This window comes from Podarcis liolepis, assembly GCF_965112155.1.
Source record: "Podarcis liolepis genome assembly, chromosome: 13".
In the NCBI taxonomy this organism is placed as follows: domain Eukaryota; kingdom Metazoa; phylum Chordata; class Lepidosauria; order Squamata; family Lacertidae; genus Podarcis; species Podarcis liolepis.
In genome coordinates, this window is record NC_139573.1 from 55,261,501 (window position 1) to 55,281,435 (window position 19,935).

The 19,935-nt window shown below is 40.8% G+C and overlaps 1 protein-coding gene across 7 annotated transcripts; it reads left to right on the top strand.

Moving 5' to 3' along the window:
• The first annotated feature begins 50 nt into the window (after positions 1-50).
• On the top strand, positions 51-19,709 carry BRD9 (bromodomain containing 9). Of its 7 annotated transcripts, none has more exons than XM_083473228.1 (17): positions 51-247; positions 1,305-1,525; positions 2,834-2,966; positions 3,320-3,377; positions 4,260-4,404; positions 5,171-5,281; positions 6,512-6,627; positions 8,951-9,083; positions 10,443-10,518; positions 11,956-12,051; positions 12,682-12,814; positions 13,172-13,283; positions 15,310-15,348; positions 15,805-15,876; positions 17,785-17,887; positions 18,027-18,194; positions 18,869-19,709. In XM_083473228.1, exons 1-17 carry the CDS (start codon positions 133-135, stop codon positions 18,964-18,966), a joined length of 1,929 nt encoding a protein of 642 aa, XP_083329354.1. In that variant the 5' UTR covers positions 51-132; the 3' UTR covers positions 18,967-19,709. The 7 variants fall into 7 exon arrangements, with proteins under 7 accessions (XP_083329354.1, XP_083329353.1, XP_083329355.1 ...); XM_083473227.1 differs by having other exon boundaries at positions 66-247; positions 3,317-3,377; XM_083473229.1 differs by having other exon boundaries at positions 66-247; positions 3,317-3,377; positions 6,515-6,627.
• The last annotated feature ends 226 nt before the right edge of the window (positions 19,710-19,935 follow it).

Here is a 19,935-nt window from a genome sequence, read left to right on the forward strand (position 1 = left end):
GGCGGGCGGGGAAAGTGCTTCCTCTTTCCTGGCCGGGGCCCTCCCGTCACTTCCGGTCACGCCCCTTCCCCTGAGCGCGGAGCCTCCGCCTCCTCCTCCCGCCTCGCCTCTCGCCCTCCAGTCGCGGCTATTATGGGGAAGAAGCACAAGAAGCACAAGGCGGAGAAGGCCGAGTGGAGGTCCGCGCCCGCCCCGGCCGTCGTCGCCGCCTCCGGAGGGGGAGGGAGCGGCGGCGCCGCCTATGACGGTGGGTGGGAGAAGGGAGGAGGGCGGTGGGTTTATTTATGTGTCTATTCATTGCCTTTCTCCCCTCTCCCCCCCCTCCCTCCCCAGTTCCTCAGTCCCCACAACAACCCTGTCAGGGAGGCCAGAAGCCGCCACGGAAGCTGCCTGCAGGGAAGCCGCCCATTTCCTTCTCTCCCCCCCCCCCAATTATTTATGCATTTGTTGCATTTTTAGCCCAAGCCCCTCCCCCCCCGCTGCAGGGCTGGGGCATCCTGTCGGGTTTTCCATTTGGGAGGGGCTGTTGCTGTTGGTTTTTTGGCATCTTTATTTTACATTTTGTTGTGTTTTATGTGGAAATCGCTCAGTTTGGTTTCGCATATTTTAATGTTTAATTTATTGTTTATGCCTACTTTTGTTATGCCATATTGATGTTATTTTTATCTGAACTCCGTAAAGGCGGCATACAAATAAATGACGGGCTGAGCTCCCGTTGCTCGGTCCCTGCTCCTGCCAACCTAGCAGTTCAAAAGCTCACCAGTGCAAGTAGATAAATAGGTACTGCTCCAGCGGGAAGGTAAACGGCGTTTCCGTGCGCTGCTCTGGTTCTCCAGAAGCGGCTTAGTCATGACCCAGAAAAACTGTCTGCGGACAAACGCCGGCTCTCTCAGTCTGTAAAGCGAGATGAGCACACAATCCCAGAGTCGTCTTCAGCTGGACTTAACTGTCAGGGGTCCATTACCTTTTATCTTTTTATGTATGTAACACAAAACCATATATGCTATAATAAATTAATAAACTTCATCTTGCTTTTAGCCACTTTGGGTTGCTAAAATACTGTTGTTTTTCTCTCACACGCTTGTTGAGGGGGGGGGGGTAGGTGCCACCTTCTTCCTGACAGAGGATATCGGTGCACATTTGCTTCAGACCTGCTTTTAGCATCATAATCTGCTCTTACACCTTCCTATGAATAAGGCTTATGTGATCAGCATTCCTGCTGAATGTTTGCTGCACTAGTTTGATACTGTTTATTTATTTATTTATTGCTTTTCACTTATTTGCTGTTGTTGTCACCCTCTTAGATTATGTGGATAAGCCCTTGGAGAAGCCATTGAAGTTGGTGTTGAAAGTTGGTGGAAGTGAAGTGACAGAACTTTCAGGATCAGGCCACGATTCCAGTTATTATGATGATAGATCAGACCATGAGAGAGAGCGACATAAGGAGAAGAAAAAGAAGAAGAAGAAGAAATCTGACAAAGAGAAAGAAAAGCATCTTGATGATGAGGAGAGACGGAAGAGAAAGGTAATGAGTCATTGACTTATTTTCAGAGATACTGGTCAGAGCTTTAAAACGTTACCTTATGAAAACTGTAAGTATCAGTTTGAACAAATGCATTTTTTTGTGGCAACTCCCGAGCTTTTAAAGCTATTCCTTACAACTGTTGTGAAGCAATGGCAGAGGATGAGAATTTTTAAGAGTCCAGAATACAGAGTAAACTCCATTGTAACGCCTAATTACTTTTATAATTTAAATATTCCATCGCATCGCTGAGTTTTTATGCAAGCTCATCGTAATGCATTCGCCTCATCTGTTTTGTTCAGAAGGTTTCAAAATCCCCTTCCAGAACAAATTCTGCTCCTGTAATAAGAAACCACCAGCTACAGTACATCACATAATACATCACACCCTTCACAGAGATCACCTAGTGATTCCGTTACATCTTAAAATATTGATTTACAAAGAGTCTGTAATCTAATATTTGTTGAGGGGTGATACTACTGAAATTACCAAGATTGTTTCGGGGTATTTAGATGAGATCTTTAAAGCTAGAGCTAAAGTTTCCTGATTTATTTAGTGGTGACTATCTAGTCTTTTATATATTATATGTGTTTGGATTATCAGTGTATTTGGATGACTTTGGATGATTTTATTATTTTATTGTTTAAATTTATGCCAATAAAAGCCAATTGGATTATTGCAAGGTATGCTGTGTGAGACTGCTCTTTTAAGACAACTTGGCATATTCAAGTGGTCCAGAATGCAGCAGCAAGATTACTGCCTGGGGTTTCCTTTAGAATTCTTATACCCCCTGTTTCAAATCCATTGCATTGGTTACTAGTTTGTCTCTGGACCCAATTCAAGGTGCTCACATTAGCGTTTAAAGCCCTAAATGACTTAGTGCTACTACTTTATGTAGATTGCTTTTTTCTTGAGCAGCTCTTTGAATTTTGAATAACCATTTTCTAACACACTCTTGAAAACCAACAACAAAACAAATAATAATAATAATTTTACTATTTATACTCCGCCCATCTGTCTGGGTTTCCCCGGCCACTCTGGGCGGCTTGCAGTACATACAAAAACAGTAAGCTAAATAAAATAGCTAAATAAAAGCAGGATGGCAAATGGAAATAACCCATGTACTTTTTTAAAAGATCCTGTTTTCCTAAGCATTTGGAGTCTGTTTTCCCATTGCTAAGTATCCTGAATTTTTAATGTCACAAAAGTCTAATTTCAGTGGTGATTTTGCGTGAATATGTTATTCTTTCATTTGTACTTGAAGAGGTTATATTGATTGTCTTTTTTACATTTCTGTTTCTTTGGTATCAGGAAGAGAAGAAAAGAAAAAGGGAGAAAGAACAATGTGATACGGAGGGTGAAACAGATGACTTTGATCCTGGAAAGAAAGTAGAGGTTGAGCCACCCTCCGATCGTCCAGTCCGGGCCTGTAGAACACAGCCAGGTGCGTTTTCAGTGACACCTGAAACTGATATAAAGATTTGTATAGCGTAGGAAAACACTTCTCGGATTCTTGTTTGCTCTCAGCCCCTTCTTTGGATAAGAATGCAGTTTATTCATGTGGATAGAAGTTCATATGATTCTTGTGTTAGCCTTAATATTCCTCTATCAATTTCAGAAAGGCCACCCACAGAATGTAATGTGTGTTTTACTGTCCTATGCCAAAAAACCAGGATTAATAGTGGTTATATTATTTTGTAGCGATAGCATCTTTATCATTTTAGAGCTGTGATATACAGATGGCAGGAACTTTCAAAGGAGTGATCATTTGCTTTTCCTTACATTGAATTATAGCAGAAAGCGAGAGCACACCTATTCAGCAATTGTTGGAACATTTTCTTCGCCAGTTACAGAGGTAAGAATGATGCGCAATGACCTGGAACGCAACCCCCACGCAAATGGGGAGTTGTATGTGTTTCAAAGTTTTCTGGAAAACCCACATCACTGCTTAATAATATCTAATTAGTTTAAGATTGGTACTCTGTAATGTAAGATGTGTAGATAGACGTGCTAAAGCGCTGGAGTGCTGGATCTGTATCCCCCTCACTTTTAGCACCAGCTCATGTTGGTGTATACAGATGTTTCTGTACAGCTTATCCTTCAGGACTTTCTTTCTAATAGAGAAAGTCCTGAAGTCACATGTATTTCAGATATCAAGCTGTATACAAACAGGCTGATTATTTTTTTATTATGAATACCTTTCTATACAGTGGTGCCTCGCAAGACGAAAAGAATCCGTTCTGTGATTCTCTTCGCCTAGCGGTTTTTTCGTCTTGCGAAGCAAGCCCATTGACGGATTAGCGGCTTTTAGCGGCTTATCTGCTGATCGGATCAGCTAATAAGCGGCTTAGAAAAAGGGGGGGGGAACCCCGCAGGAACTCGCAAGGCATCGTCGTCTTGCGAAGCAAGCCCATAGGAAATTTGTTTTGTGAAGCACCTCCAAAACGGAAAACTCTTTCGTCTAGCGAGTTTTCCGTCTTGCGGGGCACCACTGTACTACCCTTCATCGCTTTGAATACACATTTTGCCAAATACGGAAAAACATAAAAATGCTTCCCCCTCCCTTTTTTTAGTGAAGCAAGACAGGTGGTGGTTCTTGACTGATGGAAAAATGGCATTTGTTTTACATAGGTGTTTGGGGGGTGTATATATACACACACATACATGTATACACATACATACATGATTTTATCCCCAAATATAACATTCCCTATATGTATGTGTTTCCCTTTTATAGGAAAGATCCTCACGGGTTTTTTGCTTTTCCAGTCACGGATGCCATTGCTCCTGGATATTCCATGATAATAAAGCATCCTATGGATTTTGGCACTATGAAAGAAAAAATTGCAGCAAACGAGTACAAGTCAGTAACAGAATTCAAGGTGAATTAATAGAGATTTGATAAAACTTTTCACAGTGTGAATTGCTAACTATTATATTTGGTCAATAGGGGTGGTAGATCATGTAAGTAGCTCCAGAAATGCTTCTATCTAGCATTTCCTATGAGTGGGCAGCAATCCCGTTATTCCAGTGTGAAAGTCACATAATTCTTATGTGATACCCCCCAGAGCAGGTTGTGCACAACAAAGGTCTGTGGTTTTAAGTGCAGGTGTCGGGGGGGGGTTGCCCATTGATCCCTGCATAACATGTAGAGGCCTGTGGAAGCTACTAAGACAAGCACAGCCCAGTACACATATATGATGGTGCAGAAGGGGCTCAGTAAATCTCCTGTTTTTATTGCCTGCCTCAGACAACAAAAGCAGGATTTACCAAGCTCTTGAAAGGCCATAATACAATACTGGCTGTACTTGTTTTAGCAGATCACAGATTGTGAGGGAGAATATCAGTGAACCAGCCAGCTCCTTGTGTTAAACAGCAAGGTGTTCTGCAAAGTTTGGCATAAATGTTAAAGCCCTGATCAGTTAAATTAGTAGAAAGTCCTAGTGCAGCAACATTGTGATCTAATCTTTTCTGGTTTCATTGTTCGCCCTAGGAAACCGAAAGGGACCAGGGCCCCTTACAAGTTACCTGAGAAATAGTTGGTTGATATTCACCAACTGTACTATTCATTTTAACATTCTGTTGAATTTGGCCTGGCATGGCTGTGACTGCACAACTGCAAAATATGGTAATGTTCATGTTTTTCAGGCAGATTTTAAGCTGATGTGTGACAACGCAATGACATACAACAGACCAGACACTGTGTACTACAAACTGGCCAAGAAGATCCTCCATACAGGCTTTAAGATGATGAGCAAAGTAAGACAGCTATGAAAGTGAACATGATGAGACCAAATGTGCACATTAAACTACTCTAGTGGGTCAAAGTGAAGGATTATTTCATTAATCTGTATAACGTGGCTGCTGTATTCTTATGCCCTGGGCTTAAAAAAAAGCAGTAAATCTGCACTTTTATACAAATAAAGCACTGTTAGGGAAAAATGCATAATATATTCTGCTTCTAGGTGTGGAAAGGGAGAAGTTGCTGTTTAGGATATTGAAGCACCCCCTGTCGCCACTAGATACCGCATGGGTTTCTAAGAGTCACCAGACGTTGGCCACACACTATTACATAAATGCTTACAATCACATTGCTCTTTTAAAAAAGAAAGAAACGAAAAACTGAAATTATGAGGAAGCTGAATTCTGTGCCCAGTACCACATTCTGCACTCCTACAGAAATATGACATTCCCATAGCATGTTATATAGAAGGACATTTCCATTTTGAATCGCTCACCTTTTACGGTAGATAACACTGGTAAGATTTGGATTCAGGTTGGAGACTTTGAACAGAAGCTTCCAGCATGGAAGCAAATTTTTCCATATTACCTTTTAAGTTCATTGGACTTGCTTAAGTTGTTGACAAGTGAGAAATAAATTAATTCTGAATCTTCTTTTGGAAAGCCAAGCATGTTAAACATCAAGGTGATGTATAGAAACATGCTTTCCTTTAAAACATTGTTGAAATGTTTTATGGTTATGAAATACAATTCATAAATCCTCTTAGTCCCCTTCTTAGCAGAAAACAGGCCCTCCCCTCCCTCCTCACCTAAAATTTAAGAAAGAAACACATTAAAAGGGAAATACTTAAGGTAGGAGATGGATTTATGTATACTTTACATTAAGGTGTACTAGTACCATATTAAAAGCAGTCAAACAACTGATTTATCATATGAGCTACTGCTTCTAGCCTGTTCTGCAGGAAGATTGTGGTCAGTTCCACTTTTCAGGTAGGTGATGGTCTTTTTTTCCTAGGTTGCAGATATTCTGGTGTCGTGCTGCCATGACTGAATCATGTTGCATCATCATTGAAGGTGTAGCTCTTAGGCACAAAGCCATGGCCATTCCCATCCCATCCCATCATCATAGCACCTTGGCTATGAGGGAAAGGTGTAAAGTCCCTGCTGCTCTGTCCTTTCTAATTCTAGGAACGGCTGTTAGCTTTGAAGCGCAGCATGTCGTTTATGCAGGACATGGATTTTTCTCAGCAGGCAGCTCTTTTGGGCGACGAAGACCCAGCTGTTGAGGAACCTGTGCCCGAAGTTGTTCCTGTTCACGTAGAGACTACCAAGAAATCCAAAAAGCCAAGTAAAGAAGTTATTAGGTAATGATACAGATGGAATGCTTTGCTCTTTGATGCATCTTAATTACAAATTGGAATTGTGCTGATATGAAGCAGACTTGAGTTTCCTGAGATTTCAGCGTACTTGGGCAGTCACAGATATTTTCCCCCATTGCAGCCACACATTTTCCAAAGTGTTGCAGGGTGTGTGTGAGAGAGAGGGGGGGGGGTATGTCAGGCAGCTGTTGAGGTATTTGAGTATCAAATTAGTTTTGGATAAACCAATCCCAAACTGTTGATGAATCTTAGTTCACTTCTCTGGCGTTTTACTGTGACCCAAACAAGACATGTTTTGATTTTCATTTGTAAGGCAACCGTACAAGTTGCAGTAAAAGTTGCACTTATTTAAGGATTGTAGAACAGTGCAAAAAGTACAATAAAGATAGTAGACGTGCTCATTTTTTTCCTTTTGAGGCACTTAATAATTTCATTGTGCCCTGCCTCAGCCTTAACACAGCAGAGGCCATTTCTGTGATGTTGTCTTCTCAGATCCCAATTGCCCCTCCAAGAGAACCATTAATTCCCATAATGTTTCTGAGTGCACAGTGATGCTGGCTACATTGCAGATTCTTCCCTGAGCTTGAACTTGCCCTCAGGCTCTCTTGTAGCTGCTGCTGACCTGACTGCTGTGGGAGGCAGTGGTGCCATTTCCCCCGAAGCCAACAGTGGCCTCCTCTTTACTGCACTCCCTGGGCTTATAAAAGGGGGTAAGATCCTATTTTTTGTGTTATGGGGACTGATGATTGCCCTACAAGGCATATTTTGCAGCCCACTGCTTTCCTTCTGCAGCTCAAAGTGGGTGACGTTTTCTGGCCCATCAGAGCAATATTTTTAAATGACCATCTTCATGCTCTGGAACCATTCCCTTCCCACTCCCAGCACAAGGCAAAGTTAAGCATGTCTATGGTTTATATAGCAGAATAAAGCATGGACTTCACTCCCTTTCTCTCCTCCTCTCTGAAGCTATCAAGACTTTAAATTGCTGAACTTGTGTCCAGTAGTAGTAGTGAAATAATAGATACAAATACAATATTTGCCTATATAGGGAACAGCACAATAAATACGTCATCTGTTGCACCATATTTTTAATGCCTGCCAACATAAGACAGATATATTCCCCCACGGTTCTTTTACATAGAAAATCCTTCTTTGAGTTGATGTTTGATAAGATGGTCATGGATTCTGTTTTAAAAGCAGAAGTACTATATTCATTTAAGCATATTAACTTGTATTTGAAGTCAGATTACTTACACCTTAAACAAAATTATTTTTCTAACTGAAGGCTGAAGAAAAAATGATTTTTGTAAACAACACAACTGATTTTTATTGACCTTGCAGTTGGGAGAAATGCGTATCTCCAATCACCCCTTAAGACAAAAGCAGGAAAGGGGGGTGGCTGGGGAGTATATACAAGGTATCTGACAGTGTGGGCAGTTTATGCCGCAGCAAATCTGCTAAATGAGACATAATTCTCATTAGGATGTAATGGGATCCAGACTCAAATTCCTCTTGGCTCGTAGGCAGAAGTGAGACCTGCTTTTTGGAGAATTAGGACTAAGATACGGACACCTCCTTTATCCTGTGCTTGTTTTCCTAGGGACATCAGGCTGTTCCTTGTTGGAAACTGAAAGTTAGACTAGTTGGAGCTTGTGGTTCTGCAATGCAATTCTTAGGATCTTAAGCTGAAACAAAAAGCTGTGCACGGGCTAATAGTGTACATTGTATAATCCCTTGCGTGCCTATAAAAAGTGTACATAAATGACATGGTACACACATGTCTCGCTTTCAGCCTACTTGCTATTTACAAATTCACGTATCAGAACACAAAGAATTATGCCCAGACCTCACTACACATGCACAGCTGATTCAGGCATCTGAACAGGCAGAGTTTGCCCCCTTCTGTACTTGTTTGTTTACTGTGGCAGGCATTTTGGGGCAGAAACCATGGAGTGTGGGGAGAGATTGGACAAATCAGTTTCTCCTTTATGTCTCTCTTGGTTGGCTGCAAAAGAAACCATGGAAGAAACCATTATGGGAGCAGGGAGAGAGATCATTAATTTTACCGCAGGAATCAGTGGAAACTGAACTTGTTATGCAAACCCCTCACCTAACAAATGATTTCTAGGGAACACATTGTATTTGGTAAGCGGAGCCTGTGTCTAATACACATAATAATAAGAAAGTTCTGATTAACCCTGGAGAATGGCCACAATTAGTTCACAGTCATAATCTGTTGCCTAGAAATTACTTGGAGAAAAGTAGACATGATTTCATATTTATTGCACAACTTGTAACTTGTTTGTAGCTGCATATTTGAACCAGAAGGCAATGCGTGCAGCCTGACCGACAGCACTGCTGAAGAGCACGTTCTGGCTTTGGTGGAACATGCAGCAGATGAAGCTCGGGACCGGATCAGTCGATGTCTCCCAAACAGCAAGGTCGTGCCGCTTGATCCAAGTTTCCATTATTTTGTTCTGCTTAACATTGCCAGAAACAATGTCCTCATCAGATTGAATAAGCATTTTTTGCGTGGCATCTGATACATTAATTATATTTCAAGGACCGCCTCTTCCCGTGTGAAGTGACCCAGACCTGGCACTCTTCCTATGCCTGCCTGCCTCCGTGAGAGGTCTGGAGGGTGGCAACATGGGGACGGACCTTTTCTGCAGTCAGTGACTCCCCATATGTGGAAGGCTCACCTGGCGCCATCATTACATCTCTTTAGGCACCAAGTGAAAACATTCCTCTTCACCTAGGCCTTTGGCTGATTAAACCATCTCTGGCCTTTTAAACTGTGTTTTGTGTTTTTACACTGTGATCCTCGGATGAAGGGCGGTATATAAATTTAATAATTAAGTTTCACATGTGATTGCTTTATGGCTGTTAAATTTCCAGAGCACAGTTTCCAGTCCCCACTTTCAATATAACACAAATGAAGTGTCACCTAGGATTTCTTCCTCGGTATCTGCCTTGGTGAACCCCCCACCCCCCGAGCTTTTAATAAGTTAATAATGGTAATAAGTTAATAGTATTAGTTATTTAAACTACCGGTAATGGATCCAGAGTGCTGTCAGGATAGGACCTGGGAGGTGAGAGTTCAGAGCTTCATCAATGGGCCTATCACAATCTCTCATCTTAGCCTACCTCACGACATCATTGTGAAGATAAAATAAGTGGTGGTGGAGTATGAACCTTGAGCTTCTTGGAAGAAAAGGACAATATAAAAGTAATAATGCACTAAATAGCTTCATGTAATACTCCAGATTGGGGCAACCAAAAGTTGATAAAGTTCTCCATTATGGCACTATGGGAAGATAAAAATAAAAGATTGTAGCCTTCTGATGAATCAAATCTAGCAAATTAAACAATTCAGGTGTTTATATTAAAAACGCTAATGCTCTGAACACACTTATGAAAACAGGCTAAAGATGATGCAGCTTTTTCAAAGGTGCTTATTCATACTGGATTATGGACCTGTAAACTCCCATTCCAGGAACACATCCAACATGTGAGTGTTGAGTGGCCCAGGGGGAGGCTGCACTCTGTCTTAAGCACCACAGCTGTGCATAGGCTCTGCACAGCAACCATAGGTGAATAAAGTAGAGAGTTAAGGAGATAAGGTTCAGTTGTCACCAAAGCTCTGGAACATGCTATCAAAAGAGGCAGTGCTAATGTTGTAGATCTCAGCAGCGCAGACAAACTGTTAGGATCTGACATTTTAAAATCTGGATAGGTGCTTCCTTTTGATTGGTGAACGTAAAAATAATTTCTATTTCTGCCATATTTTTTAAGTACAGATAGGCTATCTGAAAAAGAATGGTGATGGGTCTTTGGTCTTCAGCGTACTCAATCCATCAGATCCAGAAGCAGAAGGTAGTTGTTGTGCTAACTTTATCAAGCTTTGTTTAAAGTTGTAGGTATCCTTTTATTGCTGCATGGCTGGGTTCTCTTTTTAAATTTGCTCTGAAGTGCTTTCATCTTAGATTGAACAACCCAAACAAATATGAAGCAGTAATGATATGTGTTGAAATGTTTGCAACACTACAGTAAGATGTGTATTCTGAGATACACTTTGCAACTCATCCTAAGCTAAAATGGATGTCTAATACAGACACAGTGGAAGGTTTATGGCTAATACTACAAATAGCTTCAAAATGAAGCTTCATTTGTCAGTAGTGTCTAAAAAAAGACTAAGGAAACTTATTGTTGACTGGATACCTGTGATGTTCCTCTAAACTCTTATTTGAATTAGCATAAATGCATCTTCTACTTTTTTTGACCTGATCTTCATCAGCTTACCATATTTTTCGCCCTATAGGACGCACTTTCCCCCCTCCAAAAATGAAGGGGAAATGTGCGTGTGTCCTATGGGGCGAATGCAGGCTTTCGCTGAAGTCTGGAGAGCAAGAGGCTTGCAGACAGCAGCCGGCAGCCCGAAACCCGGGGAGCACAGTGGAGCGCACCCCGGGCTTCGGGCAGATATCCGCAAGCCTTGGGAGCCCAGTGCGACTTCCCGCCGGGCTCCCAAGGCTTGCGGACAGCAGCCTGTTCTGGGGTCGGGGGAAGCTCGGGCTTCCCCAGCCCTGCGCCTGGGGGGGGGGAATAATTTTTTTTCTTTATTTCCCCCCCCCCAAAAAAAAAAAACTAGATGCGCCCTATAGGGCAAAAAATACAGTAATTAAAACATGAATTGCCAGTCTGTGATACAACAGTGTGGGCTGTAAGACATTCTTGGACAGAAGGAAAAATACCCAATGGTCTGGGCAGTGGTGTTGAAAAAGGTCTGTATTCCTCTTTGCCTCTCCCTGTTTGCTGGTCCCTGCTCCACAGCCAAATAAACTAGAGGCTGAAATTGCAATAAAGTCCAGAGGCCTGCATGTATTGTAGTGGAATGACGCCATCTCATGCCTTACTATTACTCAGTTGAAGAAAAAAATGCACATCAGTGAGGAACTTGACTTGTGTTTGTCTGCTTATACAGTGTATGGACTAAAATACATAATAAATGCTGAGTGTGATAAAAAAAATCCATACTCAGGAATATTATCTATATGTGTTCCTGATGTTGATTTTAGAGGTTTGTAAAATGTGTTGAAGGGACTTTAAGATCCATGCCAAATCAACCATGTGGTTCATGATGCCTTGGTCTTCGTGGCCACCATGGGCATGTCTCATATAATAAAATGGATTATTATCTTAATTATAATTATTATTTTGTGTTTTTCATTGCCTTTTGAACATTGTGTCCTAAAAAGCAGGATAGAAATTAGTTACATAAATAAATGTAATGCACATTTCCTTTTAATACAGAGGAGGAAACCCATCCGGTGGATCTGAGTTCTTTGTCAAGCAAGTTATTACCTGGTTTCACAGCCCTGGGCTTCAAAGATGAAAGAAGGCACAAAGGTAGTTAAGGCAACTAAATATCGTGTCTTCAGGATTAATCATTTGTCCTCATATTAAACCATTCATTCAGAACCGAATAGTATTAAGAAGGTGATTTCAGTTAACTAGTTGTTTTCAGAACTTGATTAGTTGACTGTATATCTAAACCAAACAAGTAAAAAAAAAAATCATGTTGGGAGAAGTAATTGGCCATGTTTGGACACTCATACTTCGGTTTAACCAGAAGTGTCTAATTAAATGTAGTTCCTTGTTTTCTCTGAACCAGGAGAATATTAAACCACTTTTTTCTTCTAAGATCTTGGCTTGTTCTGAAGCTGGAAACCGTAGTTTTCCAGCTGAGGCTTAATAGAAAACCATGGTTAATTTAGAGGCGTCCTGGTTTGCCTCCTCACACTGCAAAGGGAAGAGTGAAGACAAACAAATAAGTTTGTTTGTATCTCAGTTTAATACGCCAATATATGATTGTCAAAGCTGGGTGATTATTACAATTCTGTTTGTGGTGTCTGATTCACACGTGCATTATCAAGAGATGTACATGGATCTGTAAACACATCCTAAGAAATGCAGTTGGGTTTGGGAGGGGACGAGGTTGAGAAGAGGATTTCAAACACGTTTTTCTTATATTTCCAGTCACGTTCCTTTCAAATGCTAATACAGCACTCTCGATGCAGCACCATTCTATCTTTCATGATCTGAAAGCAGATGAAATGGAACTGCTGTATTCAGCATATGGAGATGAAACTGGGATCCAGTGTGCCCTAAGGTAAAGAAGTTGTCGTGCACATTGAACTCTTATGTAATTATATTAATTGCTTGTTTACTTTTGTCTGTCATCCATATCATACTCTCCTTCCATCTTGGTGCAACAGACCACAACACCAGCACAGAAGCTTAAGATTAGGATATACAAAGAAGAACAATAGTTCACGTGGAAGCAAGAATAAATGGCATACAAAAATTTGTAGCTTCAAATTCCATCAGGGTGACAACTTTTTTGAAGAACCATGGAAGACAGCTTTTCAAAACCAAAATGTGTTTTGCTTTTTGCAGTGTTTACATTTAATTTAAAAGTATATATGCAGCCGACTGAACTGCTGGTCTTATGTCACAAATCTTCTAGTTTGCAGGAATTTGTGAAGGATTCTGGAATTTACAGCAAAAAAATAGTGGATGACTTGTTGGATCAAATCACTGGTGGAGATCATTCCAAAATTATTTATCAGCTAAAGCAGGTAGGTCTGCGTTATGCAGAGATGCAATTAACACAGTTCGTGTGGGATCAGTAGTTTCCCCTTCAAAGTATTTTTATTAAAATCTTCAAATTATGTGCAGTAGAATTGGTCAGTGGCAGCACCTGGAACTCTTGAATATGGCTACACTGTTTGAACACCTTACACAAATCCTTGACTTGACAAACCATCCCCTTCAGATCTAGCATAGAGAGGCTATAAAGTAATAAAAGTGGCGGGGTTGATTAGTTGTACTTCTTCCTTGCAAACAAGGAACTGCAAGCCAAGGGAGTCCTCTATGCCTGTCCTTTTTCTTCCTAATTCTATCACCTGAGGCAGGTGTGGGGCTGGAAGGAAAGAGCGAAAAGATGAGTATCTTATCATAAAACAGAGTTGCATTTAATGAAGCACATTTTTTCAGTCATGTGGAATGCCTTTAATTGGTAAAAACATTGCAACCATATATATTGTCTACAAACTCCAAGGGTTCAGCAGGCCTCTCCCTGTTCAGAAAGCCTTTCTTAATTCCTGGCTAACAGTGATACATACCTTTTCTACAGTGACCAAGGCATCACAACCAAATGTCACTTGCATATTGGTTTTGTTGCTTAGCTTTAATAATGGGATAATCCTGTCTTTTCAGTTGGTGCTGGGCTTAGAGCAGTCCTTCACTCCCATGGGTTTGGTCTAGTTCTGACATGTCCATTCCAGTGTCCCCTTTTTTTCTTTGTGTCTCTCTGTTTCTCAGAGGCTCATGGGATAATAGAAACCATACGGTGAACATCAGCAAAAAGTGTTTGAAATTATTTATTAAAAATTACTTCTTCACCTTGCTGACTTAGCCTACTGCATTCTTCTTCAGCTGATGCAAGTTCCAGCACCTTAATTCAACAAGCTCATAACGGAGCAGAATGATCCGCAGAGCAACCTAAACAATTAAACTCTGCCATTTTGTGCCGCGAGCAGTCCCCATCAGCATAAAAAACTGCATCCAAACACTGCTTGGCAGTGTATGATAGGGGCTCTGGCTGGTGGAAAACTCCTGAGCCCAGCAGAGCCTACAAGCACTGTCTCTGCCACACAGTCCCCACTTCCTACCATGGTTGGGGAACCCTCCAGAGCAGATTGGGGGGGTTGGGAAGTAGCAGAAACAGAATTTCCCTTGCGTATGCTGGCATGACACTGGATCTCACCCATAACTGCTTCCTGATGGACACTGATCGCTGGGAAGGAGGGGTATAAACACTTCAAATAAACTAAAGAACAATAACAAGCAGAGGCTTGACAACCATATGTCAGGAGTGCTCTGATGGTGTTTCCTGCTTGGCAGGGGGTTGGACTCGATGGCCCTTGTGGGCTATTCCAACTCTATGATTCTATGGTTCTATGAACATTGCTCTCTGTTTTGTTTGAAGATCCTCAAAGCTTGTTGTGTTTAAGAAAAAAAAAGTTGGTTTGTATTAGTCCACACTCAAAAGAAGCAAGGTTTTGTCCCTATCTTCTTTCTTCACTGTCCCATATTTCTAGTTTGAAAGTAAATCCAAATTATGACTGGTTCAATAGAAACACTGTTTATTCTGCAGAGGTCTCTCTCATTGGCCTGGTTTGCACATTGCATTAAACCACTGTTTAACGTGCTGGTGTACACAGCTCAGATGATCCCATGCCACTTCTTCCTTGCGTCTTCGACATCACAGACAAAACAAGCCAGAATCTGGTTTGTTGGGTTGACCAAACCCCAAGGCTCATGGTTTATTTCATGCGGAAAAACCCGCCAGCAGTAACCAAGGTTTGTTCTTCAGTTCTCGTGGTTGGTTTGAATAAAACAAACCTGGGTGCAGGCAGCAAAGCAAGGCAGACTCTGGCTTGTTTTGTCCACATTGTGGCAAGAAGATTGGTGTAGAAGAGTCATGTGAACTTTTGAGCATCATGCACCAGCTCACTGCTTGGTCACATAAAACCATTAGTGTGCTTTACTCAAAAAAAAAGAAACAGGAAAAATGAACCATTTTAATATTCTGGTTTTCAGAGGAGAAACATTCCAGTGAAGCCACCAGATGAAGTCAAAGTAAGTCCTATTACATTTTATTTTTAACCAGCCTTCATGTTCATATGTAATAGTGTGCTTTTTCTTGGAAACCGCCCTGGGAATATGATTGAAATATGCTTTAGTTGATATTCCTGCGTTGCATGGGATTAGACTGAGCGCATTACAATTCTCTAATTCTACAGTAAATACAGAAATAAGAATTGCAATCAGTGTGTTCCATAAATCATAGAGTCACTATAATTTAGATATTTCAGAAACCTCAAGATTTGTTTAAATTGGATTTTCTGTACTATTTTCGGTTTCCTTTCATTTTGTATTTATTTGTTTTTAAGTACCAAAGGAAAAAATAATCCATATTGAAAACTTACATTTTCTTCTTGTTACTTCATTGGCGGTGTAAAATAAAAGATGTCAAATGGAAAATGAATACAGATTGTAAATTACCAAAAATCTGAATGTGCTTTGATGTTTAAGGTTCCACCAGTCCTCATAAAAGAAGAACACAAATTGCGCAATACTTGCCCAGATGCCTCCAAGCAGAGTATGGTAAGATTTCTTGTTTAGTCTGTGCCTTTTAAATGGCCTAGTGAACCACCAGACCACAGGCCTAATCCAGCCCCTGCCCCTCCCCCAGCTTTTTTATGGCTGTACCAAATTTGGCAGTGTGGGATCTGCAGGGATACGTGGCTGGAGAAGTTGATCAGACGAAGGTGGCGGGCCGGCTGCAGCCGCATCTGTGGTGTTGTCCCTGTCTGCTGCAACTTCTGCCTCTGTCCTGCTGCGCCCTTGCTCCTTTGGGCAGATTAAGGTTTCATTGGAAAACTCTGAAGGATCTGGCAACTTCTGTTTCAGTGTATCTGAAGAAGTGTGCATGCACACGAAAGCTCATACCAAGAACTAACTTAGTTGGTCTTTAAGGTGCTATTGGAAGGAATTTTTTTTATTTTGACTATGGCAGACCAACACGGCTACCTATCTACTACTGGAACCGTAAGGGCTTGCGTTTGATCAGAGCTATGCTTCTCCTGCCTCTCCCCTTATTGCTTCCTGTAAGTTAGCATGCAGCTGAACAGTCTGAAATGTTCACATCCAAATCTTGGAGAGCATTGTTAGATCTTCACATCAGTTTGTGGGTGATCTTTAAAAAGCCACTTGACGTGGTTGTTGCTGTCACAATTAAGTAATTGTTTATTTCAGTTTGTCGTATTACAAACCATGCAAAAAGGCATTAGTAAATCATGTTGGGAGAGGGTGCTCTGCTTATTAACTTATTTGATCTTTATCACAATATTAATTTTCATTCATTATGATGACTGCTAACTGGAGGATAGGGGTGGCAGGTAACATCCAGAATACACAGATGCCTACTAAATTAAGCTAAGTGGCAAAAATATAACCTCACCTGCTTTTTGGGCTTGCACACTTTTGGCATTTGAGTTTGTCATGAAGAAATGCAGCCTTGAACTCTAGAATGTTGGCCATTATGAATTGTGGTTAGTTTTGCTTTAAGCAAACCACCATGATAAGCCGAGGTTCATTCTTGGGTTTCCAATTATGCTTTGTTTGATCAAAACAAAGCATGATCCCTCGTTCAGATCTAACGCTAAGCCCAGGGATCATAGTTGGTTTCCTCCTAGCCCTTGCAGGAAGGAGTAAAGCAGCTGCAGTTCAGAGAGTCACAGTGAATGGTTTCCTGTGATGGGAATGCAGCCTGCTGGATCAGGCCAGCCAGATGCTTAGGGAAAGCTCACAAACAAGACTGAGCACAACCACCACTCTCTCCACCTGTGATTCCCAGCCATCAGCATTCAGAAGCAGACTTCTTTGCATCCTCTTGTCTAATCCTCTTTCAAAGCCATCCAAGATGGTGGCCATCACTACGTCTTGTGGGAGTAAACCCCGTAGTTTAACTATGCACTGTCTGAGCACTTTCTTTTGCCTGTCTTGAATCTTTCAGTATTCAGCTTCCTTGGATGTTAACATACTCTAGTGTCATGAGAGAGGAAGAAACACTTTTCTCTGCCCTCTTTCTCTAAACTAAAAAGCCCCCAATGTTGTAACAGTTCATCATAGATGAGACGTTCCATCCCCTTCATCATTTTAGTTGTCCTTTTCTGAACCTTTCCCAGTTCTACAACCTCCTTTTTGATGTGAGGATAATCCTAGGAGTTCCTTCTTAAACCAGTAAACAATGGTATTGGGTGATAGCAGTGAATCCTTTTTGGAATGCTGCCAGGATTAAATGTAAATATTAAGATTTTTTCCTCCATGCAGTACACGTTTTCAACATGGTCACCAGTGTTTGTCCATTTGACTTCCCAGTGAAAGTCATGAAGGGTGCGCTTAGCCTTGCTTGATAATGTGCTTCTACTGGAGAGGGGAGTCATGTCTGTAGCAGCCATATTTAACAGTTACTCACGTTGTGTAGCTGTCATTTTTCTCTTCTTTTTTCAGGTTGGGGAAGGCATTGGAGACAATACTAGTTCCGTTTTGGATTTTTTGTCTATGAAGCCATATTCAGACGTGTCCCTTGATATATCCATGTTGAGTTCATTGGGTAAGCATGTTCTTAGAGTAGTTCAGTGTTGAAAGTATGATTCAGTAGTGTATGATATGTAGTTTGGTCCACTAATCAAATTTTTTTCTAGGCCTAGTCTAACATGGTTTTGCCACAGATGATGTGTTGTTGTTCTCAGGTAAAGTAAAGAAGGAGCTTGATCATGAGGACAATCATTTACACTTGGATGAAACCACCAAATTACTGCAGGACCTTCATGAGGCTCAGGCTGACAGAGTAGGATCCAGACCGTCCTCCAACCTCAGCTCCCTCTCCAATGCTTCTGAAAGGGATCAACACCACCTAGGTAAATCTGGTTGAACAACGTGAGCTCCTGAGCCTTCTCAGTCCCACTTAAAATGGAATAGTTTGTGAGATGCCCAAGATGCTGACTGCATTGACAGTATTCACAATCACATAATTACAGTGGTGATGAGATTGCCCCATAAGGTCTTGGGAGGGCAGGATGCAAATACAAATAGGTTGATAGATAGGACCATTGCTGTGATTTATTTCTATTTAAAATCCTCTGTTTGAATACATTTGACCTTTCAATGACTATTAGAAATTAAACAGCCGCAAAAACCTAAGTAAAAACTATTTGCAGTATAAAACAGCCCCAAAGCAATTTTACAAAGATGGATTTCATGTTATGAGAACGTGAAATTCACACATGTTTTCGTTCCAAGTCTCAGGGCCACCGCAGGAAGTGTCAGCTCATACCCAACATCAATCACACGTCTAATAGAAGGGACTAAGTAGATAGGCCGGGTGCGGGGTTTTGCCACAAATGTAATGAAAAGTTGACGTTTCTAAAATCATTGGAGAACATGATTAAAAACCACCAACTATAATCATTTACCTATTTAACTGAACTCGGTTAACTTGCATAAAATTGCACTGTGAATATATTTCCTGAGTGTATGGAACTGTTCAAACTTGTTAATTTATCCTTTCTGGCCCTCTCCTTGTTTTCCACAGGAAGCCCTTCTCACTTAAGTGTAGGAGAACAACAAGATATGGTCCATGACCCCTATGAATTTCTTCAGTCTCCAGAACCTACAAATGCCAATAATTAATCTTGCATATATTGTATTTATTTTGTGCTTTTTATACTGTGTAAACAATTTATGTAGTTTTGTCGAATAGCATGCATTTCTATTTGCCCTTTTTATTTTGTATGAAGATTGCTAAATAATAATGCTCATGCATATTTGTAAATATTACTTGGGTTTATATATCATGGTATTTGGACCATTTCAAACGGTATTTTAGGTGTGTACAATAGATCTGAAGAAGCAATCTCAAATTACGTATTTAAGATACCTTATTTATATTTTAAAAAATGCTAACCAGCTGTTTATCATGCTGTCAATCGTTTAAAAAATTTTTATTTAGTGTGCCGCTATGGCCGTATAGGAGGAACATTTTTTCCAGTGGTGATACAGTGTTAGTCACAGAGACCTATTAATACCAAGGTGGCTCTGCTCTATGACTGACTTTAGATATTACCCAGACATTTCAGAACCGTGGTTGTCTTTCTATTTTCTCCTTCTCTTCCTCCAGTTGCTCACTGCAAAGATGGCCACATTAAAGGTTATATACAGTCCAGATCCTCAATAGTAATATTGAAGATTTACAGCTTAAAAAGTTCAGCCCTTGCCAAATTATCTAGATTTTTAACACGTTTTAAATTTTAAATGAAGAATTTGAAATTTGACACTAAATGACTTTTTTAAAACAATTTATATTATGGATAAACTAGAATCATTTTGTTGTTCATTAACAATATTGTAAATATGAATAAAACTCATCAATGCAATTGTGCTCTGGTGTTCTTGGTACTTAGTTCTCCAGTTCTTCATTAACTTGAAATTTGGTGTACCAGAAACAGACCTGCCTATAGCTCTCTTTACATTTTACACATGGAAAATATAGTGTGGTGAAAGTGATCAACTAGAGTTGTGGACTATGGGGGGAGAAAATCTCTCCACTGCAGCAGTTCTGTCCAGTACACCAACAGCAAGGAGCAGCAAAACTTTGGGATG

Excerpts from the sequence above, each read along its gene's own strand:
- BRD9 (XM_083473227.1), top strand. The coding sequence starts at position 133 with ATGGGGAAGAAGCACAAGAAGCACAAGGCGGAGAAGGCCGAGTGGAGG. Across the intron at positions 4,405-5,170 it reads AGTCAGTAACAGAATTCAAG|GCAGATTTTAAGCTGATGTG; the intron begins GTGAATTAATAG and ends CATGTTTTTCAG. Across the intron at positions 12,052-12,681 it reads AGATGAAAGAAGGCACAAAG|TCACGTTCCTTTCAAATGCT; the intron begins GTAGTTAAGGCA and ends TTATATTTCCAG.